Source organism: Penicillium hispanicum, assembly GCF_028827665.1.
Source record: "Penicillium hispanicum strain IBT 35686 chromosome Unknown utg000003l_segment0_segment0, whole genome shotgun sequence".
NCBI classification, from domain to species: Eukaryota; Fungi; Ascomycota; class Eurotiomycetes; order Eurotiales; family Aspergillaceae; genus Penicillium; species Penicillium hispanicum.
Genome location: NW_026623195.1, coordinates 858,317 through 872,994, shown reverse-complemented (window position 1 = coordinate 872,994; position 14,678 = coordinate 858,317). Strand labels below are relative to the sequence as shown.

Below are 14,678 nucleotides of genomic sequence, written 5' to 3'. Positions count from 1 at the left end.
CCATTTTGAATGCTACTGTAAGTGCTGGGTAGCTGGTATGTTGTTTTCAAATGTCGGATGATCCTCAAAGAGGTGATTTCGAATGATGGAGATTAGGTGGTTGACGGGGAAATTTTTGGTGGGTTTCCACTCTCGTTTTCGGCTCCAGGGCTGTGTGTGCCCTACTTATGTCATCACGTTTTCATCATCACGTGACATGGACCGTCTTTCCGCCATGACTTGAGGTGTGCAGGTGAATGTTATGGGTGTCAAATTGACGAACAATGGTCTGAGATGGTTCATCTTGTTTTTGTTGGTTTGAGACATAGAACTACTAAACAAAAGTAGATTCGTTACATGAACGCAAGAGGTATCATAATCGTACAATCAGAAATCCGTCCTGTACACCCCGCTGGAATTCTGCCAATCGCGCCGTAAACTTGAATAGCGAAGACGCTGCAAACAACAGACTAGAAGTATGTACCAGGCCGAGAATAGCCATTGCCGTTGGGAAGATCGGAGCCGCTGGTTTCGTTTACAGCTGCCGGAGTATGACCATTAAGGTGAGGAGTGCTGGGTCGGGCCGTAGGCTCTGGGTCGATGTGCATCTTCAGAAATTCGAGCTCCAACCCATGAAGATGGGGAATATGCGGAACAAGGTCCATGAAATCGGAAAGCCGAATCCAGAAGACATGCTCCATATCGAAGTACTTTGGTTGTGTCTCCCAATCCAGTTGCATGATCTCTGCGAAAGTTGCGTTACGGTACTTGGGGTCATCTGTGTAGACCAACATTCGTCGAGTGCACCGCCAAAGGTTCATGCGCTGGGTCTGGGTCGCCTTGCGCTTCTCCCAGGTGGCATCTGTAGTTGAGCATCAGTATTGCCTTACACATTATGCAAAACGAAATGGGTGGGAACTCACATTGGGAAAGCTGGAGATCATTGGTAGCCAGCAAGGGAGCCACCAAGTAATTCGGAATCCATTTCTCGGCCATCACGTCTTCAGGACAGCTGGGTTCGAGCTGGGATGTGATCACCGTAACAAGGGGTAAAAAGTTTTTGAGCCAGACATGGCTTTTGGCACGAGAATCGTTGGTCCCAACGTAGTTGGCGGCGATGCGAAGACGGCCAGGGAGAGCATCGCGACGTCGCTGCTCCTGGGCCTCTTGGTCGCGACGAATCTTCATCATACGAGCCCGTTCCTGTTCAACCCGCTTTTGACGCTCGTCCTCTGCTTGCTTTGCACGTCGCTGCTCGGCTTCCTTGCGCTTGCGCTCATCCTCTTCGGCTTTTTCACGAGCAGCACGAGCGGCCCGATCCGCTTCTTCCTTAGCCAGGCAAGCTCGCTCCGCTTCTGCTGCGATGCGCTTTTCTTCCGCAATCCGCTCCTCCTCGGCCTTCTTCGCCTCAGCCTGTCGACGTTTCTCCGCCTCAACTTCGATTCGCCTGTCATCAGTGGGGACGTCTGAGACGGATTTGGTATTCGGCTCGTGGGGTTCAGCCTTGACATCACCATTCTTGGCGGAGTGATTGTCAGGGGCCTCTTGAATAGCCGCTTTCTTGGAGGTATCGACAGGCTTCCGCGCCGTAAGATCTGGGTTCCGTTCTTCTTGAGACCGGCGATGGGCCTTCTCCCCATCCACCGCATCATCAGCCTTTCGGGAGCTACCGTTCAGAACGCTCGCTGGCCTCTCGTCAGAAAGGACGCGCCGTTTCTTCTTGCGTGATTCAGGGGACAGACGGTCGCTATCCGCATCGCGAGAGCGAGATCGTTCAGGAGAATTTTCAGAGCGAATACGTTTCAAGGAAGAGATGGTGTCGGAGGTAGTATTGTCGCGTGGCTTAGGGGCCTCCTCTCGGCCAGATAGGGAATCGGAAGAAAAAAGGCTGGGGCGTCGATCGCGTTCCTGGGGGCGACGTCCAGCAATGAGACGCCTCTTCCGCACCTCATCAGCGCGAACCACACCGCTAGATTCGCTGTCTCGTCGTGATTTAGGTTTCATGGAGTCTGGACGTGCAGAATCATGATCCGAACTGGCGAGCGAGTGATCATGGGAGTCGCGAGGGATCTTAGCACGAGATCCCATTACGCTGGCCTTCTCCTTCTCGCGTCGCTTCTCCTTGAGGAAATCCACGTCTTTTGAAAGACGAGAGCGATTGGTGTTGGGGCTATCACCAAGCTTCTTTGGGCGGGACACCGGGGATGAAGATTCTCTGCGGGCGGATCGTTTCTCGTCTTTCTCTTTCCGGGGGCGTCGTGGGGATGAGAGATCCTTACGACCTTTGCCTGAACCTGAATGTTGCTCGTATGCTGTCTTCAAGAGATCGTATTCTTCCTCCCAGTTCTCCCCTTGGCGAGCTCGGGAAAGTTCAAAATAAGCGCGGTTTTCAAACAATCGACGTGTGGGATCAAAGCCAGGTTGGTTGAGGATGAGTTGAATAACACTGGGTTTTCCGCGACCAATGGCAGCAAGCATCGGAGTATTGTAACCTGGTTTGTGGCCTGACCCCCGCAACGGGTTAGGGTCAGCATCAGCATCGCCCATTGCATACATCAGAGACAACACGTCATGATGGCCACCCTTTGCTGCAGCAATCAAAGACGCGTTATCAGCTTTTTGGAGGATATTCAAGATGCTCACAACCCCCACTTCATCTCCCTTGGCAGCAAACTCTCGCAAATTCTCTGATGTTGGCTGCGTCCACAAAAGGTCGTTTCGCGTCACCTCACTACGGCCAGTCTTGCGACGACTCATTGCACCACCCAGAGGTGGAGGGCTTCGCGAAGGACTGGCAGCAGATGCTCGCCGAGATAACGACGCCGCCTTGAGGTCTGTCCCAGGCTGCTCTTCAGACCTTCGACTAGGCCGTGACTGTGCCTTGGCATCGGCAAGTGCCTTCCTGATCTCATCGTACTCATCTTCCTTCAGATCCTGCGGGACAAGCTCATATGGTTCATCGCCTGAGGCATTCACAGTTCGCGGGTTAGCACCTGCCTCCAGCAAGAGCTTGACCACATCCACATTCCCGTTTTCCACCGCATCAATCAAAGGTGTATCTTTGTCGATATTTTTGGTGTTAATCTCACAGCCGGATTCCAGCAGAAACTTGACAATCGGGGCTTCACCATTCAGAGACGCAATCTGTAATGGGGTATTCCCAGCATTGTCGGGAACATTCAAATCTTCCGGACGTTCCCCATGGCGCATAACAACTTGATCATACTTCCGATCAGCACATGCTCTGGCCAGAGGAGTGCGGCCGCTCTTGTCACGCAGCTTTTTCGGTCCCATCTGCTTGGCAGGTGATGCAGAGGCACCTATACCGGATCCAAGCTTGCGAAGCTGAGCACTAGGAAGCGGAGAGCCGCTGGCGGAGGAAGATGTGGATTGCCTGTCCTCGGACCCTTGGCGCTGGAAACCTGTGAGAGGAGTAGGGGCTTTCTTTTTTGAAACAATTTGAGAGCCAGAAGCGGAGCGTTGGTGAGAGGGGCGGTTGGGCGAGACAGATCGTGTGGTCGACGAAGGGCGTGGAAGCCGAATGTTGTTGACGTTTTTGGGGTCGCCCGGGGCAGCACTCATCGCATTGGAGGCGCGGCGGCGGCGCTCGCCTTTTTCGTCAACAATGTCACTGAAACTCCTCTTCCTATAAGTGGGTGGCCTATCTGGACCATTCACACCTCGCTCCTCCAGCGCCTCCCGGGTAACCGAGGGAGCATCATCCACCTTCTCAATTTTAACGACCGAGGGCGGCGATCCAACACGTTCAGACGGGCTCGGCGAACGAGAGCCCAAGTGCCTCCGCTCCCCATCAATCCTCGGCTTCTTGCGTTGATTCTCATCCATCCCGTCAACAACATGGCGGAGCGGGTCATGTCTAATGTGTTTCCTTTTCTTCTCTGGCGACAGCGACTCCCGACCTGACTGGATGATGGTTTCTGCCTCCGAATCAGCTTTGGGGCTTGGTGGTCCCTGTCCTTCGTCCTCCGAATCCATTAGATCCGATCCATGACTGTCGCGCTGTGAGGGTGGAGCGGCCTTTGTGGGCGACGAAGACCCAGAGGCATCCGCCTTCACAGCAGCCAGCGTGGAACCGACATCCAAGGCAGCGGGTAAAGAGGCAGCCTCGACATCACTCATAGCGATAGCACTCGATGTGATATAATTCCGCTCGTCATTTTGGGAGGTACGCGACAGGTCTAAGTGACCGTGGTCGGCAACGCCAGCAAGTGTGCGCAGACGCTGATCACCGCAAAAAGGCGTAGGAGAGAAGAGCGAAAAGTGGGCAAGACCGGCTCCCCGAAAGATTATAAGATCGATTAGCGGGACGACGACGAATTATAAGGACGAAATAAAATCGAGGCCGAGGAAATGCGACCGAGGGAGAGGGTGGGAGAAGGGAAGAGAGGATGGGGGAGAGAAGAGGGAGAAGGGGAAACGGGAGAGGGAAAGAATGGGGGAAGAGAAAGTCAGTGACGGGCCCGGGCCAAGGTGGCCATGGGTCCCTTCGATCTTACGCCGACGATTTCCCCCTCTACACACTCGGCTTCGTCCACCACCCCGTGGGTACGCTACGCTACATCTCGACGGTCCACTGCGACTAATGCCCACTGGATTCTGCGCTTGTCTCCCCTATTTCCTTCCACCGTCTGCGTGTACGGCACGGGCCCGTGAGTCCCATTCCGGCCGCAGCAGCAGAGTGGCTCCACCCAAGTGGCGATCGCCTCAATCCGGATGGCAACTCTCCCATCCCCAGAGCCGTAGGGGAGCTGGGATGAGAGCAGAATCTCTGCAGAGGCGAGATACGTTCCGACGAACGACTCTCGGCCACACGCACTCGACTCAAACACACCCAAATCCTGGGTGAGGATCGGCGGGGGCGTCCTGCTCCACTTCAGCTCGCACCGCAGCTTGGGCGCCTCCTCTCGCCCATTCGTTCGTGTCGCGCCCTCCCATCCGTCAACTGCATGTGCATCTGCTTGTCCCAGCACCATCGCTCAGAAGCTCTTACTTCCACTCGTCGACGCAGTTCGTCTCATTTCCTCCTCAGTCGCTCTGCACTTCTTCTGTCACCGCCTGGTTGCGCACGCGAGCTCGGCGAGCCTCAAGCTTTCCAGCTATCTCGGGATCGATCGGCATCGGAGCACCGGTCATTTCGGCTCAGGGTCAATCGAATGGGCATTATTTAGCTCGGCCCATCGAGAAACTTGAAGGCACCCCCCATCCTGGCAACTTTGAGCACATCCCGATACGTGAGGCTGGTCCTGGTTTCCCGCCGATACCAACCATCCTGATAGGGCTCCTGTTGCTGTAAAAGCTCCCAATTGCAGATGGAATCTGGGCCCAGATTATCATCTACCGTGGTCTCAGCAATTCCATGCAGGAAATCTGTGTAGAGCTGACCCTTCGTAATCAACAGGCTCCGTGGTTCTTGTAGGATCCTAAATCGTGGCTGGGGACTGTGAGGAGGCAACGGGCTGCTGCCCACCGTCTCGCTTTCAGGCGGTTTCTCATACAGATCGAGGACAATGGGGGCTCCCAGACTCACTGTTGCTACAAGCGGGTGGTACGCCGCCCCATCCTCGTGTGGCATGATGCCTTGGCCAGGACGGTACTCGTTTACGAGTACATGGTTTGGTACCCCATGTGGTGCCTCGTTGAAGATACCCAGCGCCTTGAATCGTGGTTCGATGACAGGTGCTACCAGCCACGACGGTAATGGCGATGACAGCAAAGTGTTAGCCTTGGTGAGTGCAGATGGCCAGGTCTGTAGACGGCGATGTGATAGTTGGGTCCAGCGCGGCAGAGGCGCCGATGCTACCTGCACCGAGAGTCAGAAGTGCTTCAGATCCTTGTAGGTTGAGCATCTCGTCTCACCTTCTGTAACAACCAAGCCTCCTCATCTTCAGAAATAAAGTCCGCTATATAGAATGCATCAGCGGGCAATGAAGCGATGCGTGCTGCATCGAGATCATAGTCCATCGACCCAAATATGTGATCCCCTGCACACTTTGTCCAGTGGCAGCACACTCGCGAACACTCCTGTCTTGAATGTAAGTCAAAACACGGAGTTCACACGGGGAACAAACGATCATTTGTATCCCACGTCACGCTTACAGCCTCAGGCATCAGCCCCACATCTATTGCACCCAATAAATCAACTTGCATCAACACTCGACGACGATCCAACTACGCCTTTTGCTGCCACGATGGCTCCCAAGAACAACGCCAAGGGTGGTGACAAGGGGAAAGCTGCCAAGGGCAAAGGCAATAACGCCACCAGCGACGACTCCGGCACCAAAGACAAGGGCAAAGGGGGGCTGAAAGCTGCCACGGCCGTGAATGTGCGACACATTCTTGTATGTTCTTTCTTCGTCTCCTTTCTGGTTGTCTTGGATTGAGTCATCCACAGGCATAACCCAATTAGCTGTTCACTGGCCCTAATATGTATTTAGTGTGAAAAACACTCCAAGAAAGAAGAAGCACTAGAGAAGCTGCGCAATGGTGCCAAGTTCGACGAGGTTGCCCGCGAATTCTCAGAGGACAAGGCTAGGCAAGGTAAGATTGAACCCTCTAAGGCTATTACCCTCCGTGGTGGCCCTGTGGCAGAGTAATCTGACGATTTACCCCAGGAGGCTCTCTCGGATGGAAGACTCGGGGCAGTCTCGATCCTACGTTTGAAAAGGCGGCGTTTGAGCTGGAGCCCAGCACGACGGGCAATCCAAACTACGTTGAGAGTAAGACAGGCTTTGGCTACCACATAATCATGGTTGAGGGGCGAAAATGACCTGGTGCATCACGCTCGATAAGATAACTCTTGACGACCGTGAAATCGATACGTCAGGGCCAGGGTTTTTCTTGCGCTGTAGATTTAGATTGAGATGCTCGACAGCGTCGCAGCTGGACGGTACTATTCATCGGTGTGGATAATCCTGGGGGGCGGACCAAGGAAACAAAGAGCTATAGATACGAGGGGAGGCTTGAGCAGATGAGCAGGGGTAAATAATGGATGTCGAGGCTTTCCCTATCAGCACTAAGCTCAACGACGTTCAAACCGAACCGAGCAGTCTCCCAGAATCTATGGAGCGAAATCAAATTCTGAACTACCTCCGTCCATTCTGTCTAGCTCTAATATAGGAAGTGGCCAGGCAACTTGAGGGCCATGGAACCTAGCTCTTCGGTGGGGAGGGGGATACAGTTCTTTCTATACACGAGAACCCGACAAACGCCAAAACAGAGCACCTAGATCCAACTCTACTGCTGTTTCTTGACGGTTTCACTCTTTGCTCGCTCCTTCGCCTTCTTCTCCTGTCTCTGCACCACTGCCTCCGCTCCAATGCCACCGAAGACCAGGACAATTCCCAGCCATTGGCCTGCGGACAGAGAGTGACCGAACCAGAACACACTGAGGAGCATAGTCAACATCTTCCGCGTGACGGTAACGGTCACCAACAGCAGAGATGAAAAGCGTGACAGGGTGTAGAAGATGAAAAGCTGTCCCACGGCGCCGCACGCCGCAAAGCCAAGCACATTCTTCAAGGCTTCAGGGTGGCGCGAGAGGAAAGAAATGGCAGACCATAGCTCGGTCTCATTCGAAGGGGGTATGGGGAATGGAAGCAAGTTGTGCAAGATCCCGCTCTGAGACAGGTGCGGCATAATGAGGAGGTAAGCGGCGGTCAAAACGGTAGACAGCACGTTCTGAGCAACCATCATCTGGGGGCCAGTAAAGCGGGTGTACCGCTGGGGGGAAGAGAAGACATGGTCTTGTGTGGTGTTGGTCAGACCGTCCAGAAGGAGGTTGATAGACAGCAGGAAAATGCCCCACATAGAGGAGCCAGACTGCTTTGCCGCCGACGCAGCCACTTTCTTGCTGGTGCCCGGGTGGTGCAGTGTAAAAGTGGCGACGCCTAGAGTGACGAGGAGCACAACACCATACTTGTACAGCGGGTACTTCTTCCGAAAGATGGTGAGGTGGAGGAGCATAACCGGCAGAAGCTTGCATGACTTCGCGAGGATGAAGGTGAGGTAGTCAATGTGTGCCAGGCTGGCATATCCGAACGGCGAGGCAAGCGACGAGGAGATGCTAACCAAGAGCAAAGGGAAGAGGATGCTGCGCGTCGGGAAGATGGAGGGTATATTTTGTCCCTTCGGTGTGGAGAAGAAGAGATAGATGAATCCTGTGATGGCGGCGAACGAGGACTGGATCGTGTTCAGCACGAGCGAGTAAGTGAACCTCTCAGTAGGCGGTTCCGGTTCGGCGGCTGTTGGAGCGCGAATGGGATAGGCGGTGGTGGTGATTGCTTCTTGCAGAACGCCCCATGAGAGGCTTGTGGTATGTTAGTCGCTGGATACATCCTCAAGGCTGGAGGAGTCAACTTACAAAGCCGCATATATACCAAGGACACAGATGAGAAGCTGCATCAGCCCTGGGGTATCCGCAACGGTCTCCAGCGTGGCCGTTGCCTTTGAAGAGGCACTCCTGTTGGCATTCGAAGAACTTGTGGTGCCTCCATTTGCGTGCTTCCCAGGCACTTGGGAGTCGTCGAGGGTCATGTTCACCAACTGAGATGACGGAGCTCGCTGCAGCGGCGTGGTCTGCTTTTGCCGACCCATTGCGACGATTGGGGACTCGACGAGTGGTTGAGAAACAAAGACGAAACCAACCAGCTATAATAGGTGATTGGACAATCGTTTCTGGTTCCGAGGGATTGACAGAGTTCTCCCCTTTGTACCCTGGCGCGGACCTTGAAAAAGATGATGCCATGTGTTCTTAGCTCTGGCGCGCATCTTATCGGCAATCAGTGATCGCCGCGCGCCCCGCCAGAGCCCTGGGAGGAACACCCACCACGGCATTCTGCATCCTGCTGTTTGCAACCTGACGAATCAGTCTCCAGACATGAACTATCTGGCTTGCCCGAATTGACTCTTCAATCCAATCCCTGAACCACTCTTCGGGAAATTGGGAAAGCGGTGTCACAATATCTTCTGTTCTAGTAGGCGGTGAAGCACAAACTGCCCGATTTTATGCACGACTTTTGACCAAAGCCCAATGCAGAACGCCGTTGCGCTAACCACACGACTCGTTCAAACTCAAGAGGTTTCTCTCAAAATGGCCAACAACCACGAATTACATATGTCTCCCAAGCCTTCAGCCCTCACAAAGCTCATTGATTCCGCCTCCGCCTCCGGGGACCCCCACGCCGCAACCACCATCCAAATCCTGCATAACCTCCAACACCAGCACCTATGGACCTCTCTCCAGATTCATGACCTACCTACGCCGTCAAGTACAAAAGACTCGTCGCCTGACGCTCATGTTCGAACCTTGATCTCTGGGGTCCCCCCGCACCGCGTATACACACACCCAGACGAGCAGCTCTACATGCTAGAACAAGGTCTCCGTGACGACGATCTGAAGCCGGAGCGGATGTTTGTGATCCCGACAGCACAGGGGCAGTCTTGGAGCTTAGGGCGTATGGCGGCGGTCTTTGATGCGCAGTCGGGAATCCAGGTCACTCAGAGCGAATCAACACAATCTGAATCTGAACCTGAATTTGCCGGTGGGAATGAGGTGGATTCTGAGAAAGCGAAGAAACTGGAGGAGTACTATGCGCGAAGAGAAAAGGCAAATGCGACTAAGGAATGGGGAAGTAAGAGAATGCTGTTGGCTATGGTGGATCGGGGAATGGGCGGCGACGGGACGGTGGTATACTACATTGTACAGGAAGGCGAAGTGAAGCCTCGGCAGAACTGAGTCCCACTGGGTGTTTCGAAATGGCCAGGTGTGTACTTGTATATTTTCATGGTTCCTTCGGAAGAGTCCTCACTGACAATTGTGTACAGAAGCAATGTGTCGGCATTTAGATACGCCAAGATTAAATATCCACAGAACATACAGCAGGGGCACTGGGTATAGTAATTGTGTGAAAAGCAGAGAGCGAGATGCAAGTTGGTGGTACAAAAAAGCGGCGGTCAAAGAGAGATGTACATGGGGCGAGATCGGGTTTGAAGGAATCAGATCAAGTCAGCAAGTTGTCCCGGTCAGTCTCCCGGACATGCTCCTGCTCCAACTGGCAGCTCAAGCAATATTTTTCATACCACTGCTTCACGCTGTCCGTGTTCTCCGCAAAGATCCGTTCAGCCTGGGCTTGGGCGTCTGCTTCACCTTCCGAGCCCTGGCCACCAAGAAGGATCTCCACCTGGCGACAACGCCGAAGCTCTTCACGGAGCCAGCGTTCCCACTCGTGTTGGACGACTTCCTTCTCGATGCTGTTCACCACACGCAGTGCAACGAGAAGGTTGTGACGGTACGTTCCGAGGCGTTCACGAGTTTGCTGGAAGCGCTTCGTTGCGCTCTTGGCCACTGCGTCACGGGGCCCGGTGGTGCTGAGAGACAGAGGCAATTCGGCGTACCGCATGTTTTGCTCCTGGAATGCACCGAAGCAGTTGCTGGCATTTCCGGTCTGGGGCCAGATTGTGGAGTTGGCGACCGCCTCGTCAATGTCTCTGATATAGATGGCCTTGCTCATGACCATGTTAGGCTGAACTCCTAATCTTGCCATGAAATTGATTGCATGGCGCTCATGCCACCAGTCCCAGCCGTCCCGAGAGGAATAGAATCCGTTGATCAGTGCGCTGGTGGTCAATAGGACCAGTATTACCTTGTGTGCGCTTACGGTCTTCCACGACCAACGAACAATGGAAAATGTCCACAGCATTAATAGCGACAAGGTGCTTTCAAGCACAGACAAGAAGATCTCCAGAAGAAGCTGGGGCAAGGTGCGTTGAACCCGAGGCTTTCGCGGTTCCACTTTCAAATTCTCGCCGACCCCATTAAAATGGGAAACGTGGCTCTGCCGTCCAACATGGCCAAAGATAGTGATGGCCTTCTTGGTGCGGCTGTGTGCACCCAGGCGTCGTACCTGGTCACTCACCAGGTCAACCAGATCAAGAGCGTCTTGCTCTAGGTCGTCACTGGCTTTCTTATCAATTATTCCTGGGGCTAGCTTTAGAACGAGTTTTGTATGGCAGTGATCAACAATTACTCACCTTGTAGGCCGTACGGGGTCTTGAGCCACTCGACTTTGGTGTAGATCGCAAGCTTGCTCTTCGACTTGGCCACGAATGTAATGACGACCTTGCTCACAAGTCGGAAAGATCGCCGGAGAGGAAGATGCCAGGGGGTCCGCTTATCGGTTATCACATAGCAGAGATGGTCGTTGAGCACATCAACAATCTGATAATCGGAAATTGCGTTGTCTTGGGTCCGTCCTGCGTGGAATCCAAGTCAGTTAATTATTCGCCAAATGCATGTGGGCGTTCCTACCCAGGAAATCAGTCGACGAAATGTGATACTGAAAGTCTCGCCGGAGATGCCGGGATTCTGTACTAGCCCAAGGCCCTTGTTTGATATCTTCATAGCATGTAAGCATAGAACGCAAGCCAAAAGGCACATTTCCACATACCTCGAGCTTGACGCTCATGAAGCAGAAGTTGCCAAACAGCACTCTTGTCTCCAAACATAATGTGAAATAGGCCTTTCGGGCTAACATCAAGAACCTTTTCAACTGCCAGCACAATGTCTCCCTGTGGAACATACTCCACTGGTTGGGTGGGCAGTCTGAACTTTGGTATGTCTCGTCCACGACCGCCCCTGCCTCCATCCAAATCGAGGTCCTTGTCAATATAGATTGGCACACGGATATCTTTCGAACGACCATGTACAGCAAGGCTTCCATCGTTCTTGGAGTCTGCAATCCCAGACGAGATATCTTCCCAGCTATCGGCGCTCGATTGCCTGATGGTAGTTCCAGTGTCCATTTTGATCAACTCTTGGAGAACAGACTCGAGACTCATAGGTTCGACAGCAATCGATCCTTGGATCAAAAAGTTCAAGCGCTTCTCAAGAAGCCGCAGCGGTTCAAGGAAAGTCTTTATCGTAACACGGCCAGGAGTGTCGCTTCCCAAGGGAGGAATCGTATGAAGGAAGAGGAAGTCGCAGTCTCTTCCAGAGGCTGCAGTGACTTCCTTGATGCTGTCCAAGGAAACACTCGTGGTCAAAACCAGTCCAAAGTGATGACTGTAGAAGTAGATGTTGGTTGTTGTAACATAAGCTCTCCCAGGGAACTCTTGCTGCTCATTTGGACTCCACGTTGCTCTGAACACCAAGACCAGTGCTTCTTCCCTCTTGACATCGGGGAACAGCAACCGGAATTGGGAATCTTGAATCTTCAGCTGCTGCGGGTAAATAGAGGGATATTGGTGTTGCTCAACGCCCAAGGCAGCTCGCTGGATTTTTGAGGCGTCCCCATCAAGGCTCACAGTTTGTCTGTGGCGGGGTCCTGATGGATGTCGAGAAGCTTGTGGTGAAGCAGGTGATTCGGTTTGGGCAGCGATGGTTCGCTTCGTTGAATCACTCATCACAGACGGGGGGCGACATTCAGAAGAGTCCTCCTGGCCTCCGTTCGCTTGTTGTAACCTTTCCCGCTCAAGCTTGTTGATGAAGCCCCAGTTAGAACTACCCCAAAGATTCGCCATCATACCGCTAGGCATGCCACCTGTGCTATCCACAAGACCTAAGCCAATACCTCTTTCATTATTGACAACCACCGCTGCTTTGCTCATGCTTGTAGGAGCGGGCGGGTTGGCAAGTGTCGGAGGTGCAAGGCTTGCCCCTGCTTCGTCAAGGACGCTTGTGCTCCGACCCCGGCTTCCATTGTTATCTTTGGCGTTTACCGGGGCAGCGCTCCTGTAAGGGAGAATGTTGTGACTAGCTGAAATGAGACTGGCGATGCCGCCCGCGGGACCTGGGATAGAAGGGGATGTCGGTGCTGCATGGTTTGACTTGCGATGAAGATCCAGCTTCTGGATGATCCGAGAGGTGTGTTCTCGGGCAGAACTTTCGCTATCCAGACCGGCGAGTCTTCGACCACTGATCTCGGTGCTATTCCTGAACGCAAGCCCGTCGCGTTCGGGGACGGGCAATGTTGAGGTGCGCTCGCCCTGGCTTGATTCGTCGCTTGGATGAGGGGTGAGGGAGTCTGTCGGATCTGCCGTGAATTCTGGGGCAGGAGGTTGAGAAATGGCGAAAGCGGGATCCTGAACAGTTACCTTCCCAGAAATTGATAAGTCGGTGCTAGTTGGGTTCTCCAGCGCCTTCTGTTTCGCGGCTTCGAAGGCGCCAATCCAATCCATCAGCTCCTTCTGGGTTTCGGCCTGCAGCACAATGTTGTTGTTTTTCGTTTTGACTTGGAAACAGAACCGTCGCTCCTCCTGGAATGCAGGACGGACACTGCAGAGGAGCACGCCGATTCTTTCGCTTTCCTCCACACCACCAGTACGGGCACCTTGCACGAGGCATCCAAAGATACCATGTTTCAGGAAAGCCCAACGCCTAACCCACACGGTGCGAGTCGGCTTACCCGAGAGGGTTCGTAAATAAACCCAACCTTGTTTTTCAGGCCTCGCTTCCTTGCCCATGTTGAGCGTCGACAAAGGACGAGAGCCGAGATAGGGAACGGTAGAGATTGAATAATCCTCCAGTTCACGAGAGGGCCGAGCAACCAACTCTGCAGCCTCCTCGATTTGCTTTCTAGTAGCGAGAAGTTCCCGCTTAGAGGACCTGTCACTCGCTTCCATCTCGTGAACCCAACCCTTGATTCGGTCCATCTCACTCCCCCACTTCGAGAAAGTCATGCTGTTGTTATTGTGGAAACTTCGGAAATCTCGCCATTGGTCAAATGACACGCGTACTAATAGTCGATCAAGCGCGTTGCGAACCTGGGGAGCGGAAACGGAGAAGTCCATGGACGTTCTCAAGTAGGCCTTCCGGGCTTCATGGAGCTGGAACGCCTCCTCCCTCAGGGTAGAGGTATCTTTTGATTTGGACTGGGAAGCATATCGGGCTTGCAAGTAGTCGTACTGTTTCTGGGCGTGGTCGAGGGAGCGGCGAGTTTCCTACACCAGGGTCAGACAACCTCGAACATGGAGCAAGTAAACATTCGCAGGATTCCAATGGTACCTTGAAATGTCGCAAGTCTTCATGTATGAAAGTACGGATTGGCTCAGCAATCAACGACTCCATTTTCTTGGTCGCAGTAACCAATCCATGCCAAAGGTCCTTCGAACCTTCCCCGCACCTCCGCATCGCCAGTAGTGTGTAGTCATGATCAACAACGGCCTCGGAGACCACCAAGGGATGTGTTGAGTAAGAGAGAAAGCTGTTAACTACACTCTCCAGAGCTGTCAGCTCGGAGGTGAGTTTGGTTGCTGCTCGGGCATATCCGTCCAGCCATTTCTCGATAAAATCGATCTGGTCACAGAAGTGGAGGGTGGTGGCGCGGAAGGTTGGTGAGTCAAGGGCGGCTTCCTTGAGACTGACAGGTCTGGATAATGCAAATATAATCAGCGTTGGGAGATGCAAAAGGGCCAGCACGCGTCCGAACTCACACCACGCTCACGAGCTTCCCGACTTGGGGTAACGGGTTGTGCGCTTGGGTCGACATCTAGCGCATGCCTCAAGCCATACACTTGACTTGAGCAAGAGCAGACCACGAAGGCAGGGGTGGTCAATGAGCAGCTCTGCAGCAGTTAAGAAACGAGTCCAACAAACGAAGAGAAGCGGAGGAGGCCTGGAGAGAACCGACCCGCGTGCTGTTCAGCGGACTCAAGCAGCGCTTCGCTGCAATGATCTAATTGGC

At 53.5% G+C, this 14,678-nt stretch overlaps 7 protein-coding genes across 7 annotated transcripts; 2 read left to right on the top strand and 5 right to left on the bottom strand.

Annotated features, from left to right (window-relative positions):
• Window positions 1-449: 449 nt before the first annotated feature.
• N7459_002731 (putative histone deacetylase complex subunit (Hos4)) lies at window positions 450-4,119 on the bottom strand (the record flags this gene model as incomplete). The annotated part of the gene is made up of 2 exons (XM_056941916.1): window positions 450-841; window positions 903-4,119. The coding sequence occupies 2 exons, from the start codon at window positions 4,117-4,119 to the stop codon at window positions 450-452; spliced, it is 3,609 nt and encodes a 1,202-aa protein (XP_056801799.1).
• Window positions 4,120-4,550: 431 nt separating this feature from the next.
• On the bottom strand, window positions 4,551-4,973 carry N7459_002730 (uncharacterized protein; the record flags this gene model as incomplete). Its single annotated transcript, XM_056941915.1, has 1 exon — window positions 4,551-4,973. The coding sequence occupies one exon, from the start codon at window positions 4,971-4,973 to the stop codon at window positions 4,551-4,553; it is 423 nt and encodes a 140-aa protein (XP_056801798.1).
• Window positions 4,974-5,164: 191 nt separating this feature from the next.
• Window positions 5,165-5,961, bottom strand: N7459_002729 (uncharacterized protein; the record flags this gene model as incomplete). Its single annotated transcript, XM_056941914.1, has 2 exons — window positions 5,165-5,800; window positions 5,857-5,961. 2 exons carry the CDS (start codon window positions 5,959-5,961, stop codon window positions 5,165-5,167), a joined length of 741 nt encoding a protein of 246 aa, XP_056801797.1.
• Window positions 5,962-6,188: 227 nt separating this feature from the next.
• N7459_002728 (peptidylprolyl isomerase) lies at window positions 6,189-6,766 on the top strand (the record flags this gene model as incomplete). The annotated part of the gene is made up of 3 exons (XM_056941913.1): window positions 6,189-6,338; window positions 6,435-6,537; window positions 6,612-6,766. The coding sequence occupies 3 exons, from the start codon at window positions 6,189-6,191 to the stop codon at window positions 6,764-6,766; spliced, it is 408 nt and encodes a 135-aa protein (XP_056801796.1).
• A 467-nt stretch (window positions 6,767-7,233) lies between these two features.
• On the bottom strand, window positions 7,234-8,592 carry N7459_002727 (UDP-galactose transporter HUT1; the record flags this gene model as incomplete). Its single annotated transcript, XM_056941912.1, has 2 exons — window positions 7,234-8,305; window positions 8,360-8,592. 2 exons carry the CDS (start codon window positions 8,590-8,592, stop codon window positions 7,234-7,236), a joined length of 1,305 nt encoding a protein of 434 aa, XP_056801795.1.
• A 496-nt stretch (window positions 8,593-9,088) lies between these two features.
• Window positions 9,089-9,733, top strand: N7459_002726 (uncharacterized protein; the record flags this gene model as incomplete). Its single annotated transcript, XM_056941911.1, has 1 exon — window positions 9,089-9,733. The coding sequence occupies one exon, from the start codon at window positions 9,089-9,091 to the stop codon at window positions 9,731-9,733; it is 645 nt and encodes a 214-aa protein (XP_056801794.1).
• Window positions 9,734-9,998: 265 nt separating this feature from the next.
• Window positions 9,999-14,483, bottom strand: N7459_002725 (uncharacterized protein; the record flags this gene model as incomplete). Its single annotated transcript, XM_056941910.1, has 6 exons — window positions 9,999-10,975; window positions 11,029-11,250; window positions 11,306-11,392; window positions 11,445-13,935; window positions 14,000-14,363; window positions 14,428-14,483. The coding sequence occupies 6 exons, from the start codon at window positions 14,481-14,483 to the stop codon at window positions 9,999-10,001; spliced, it is 4,197 nt and encodes a 1,398-aa protein (XP_056801793.1).
• Window positions 14,484-14,678: the final 195 nt, after the last annotated feature.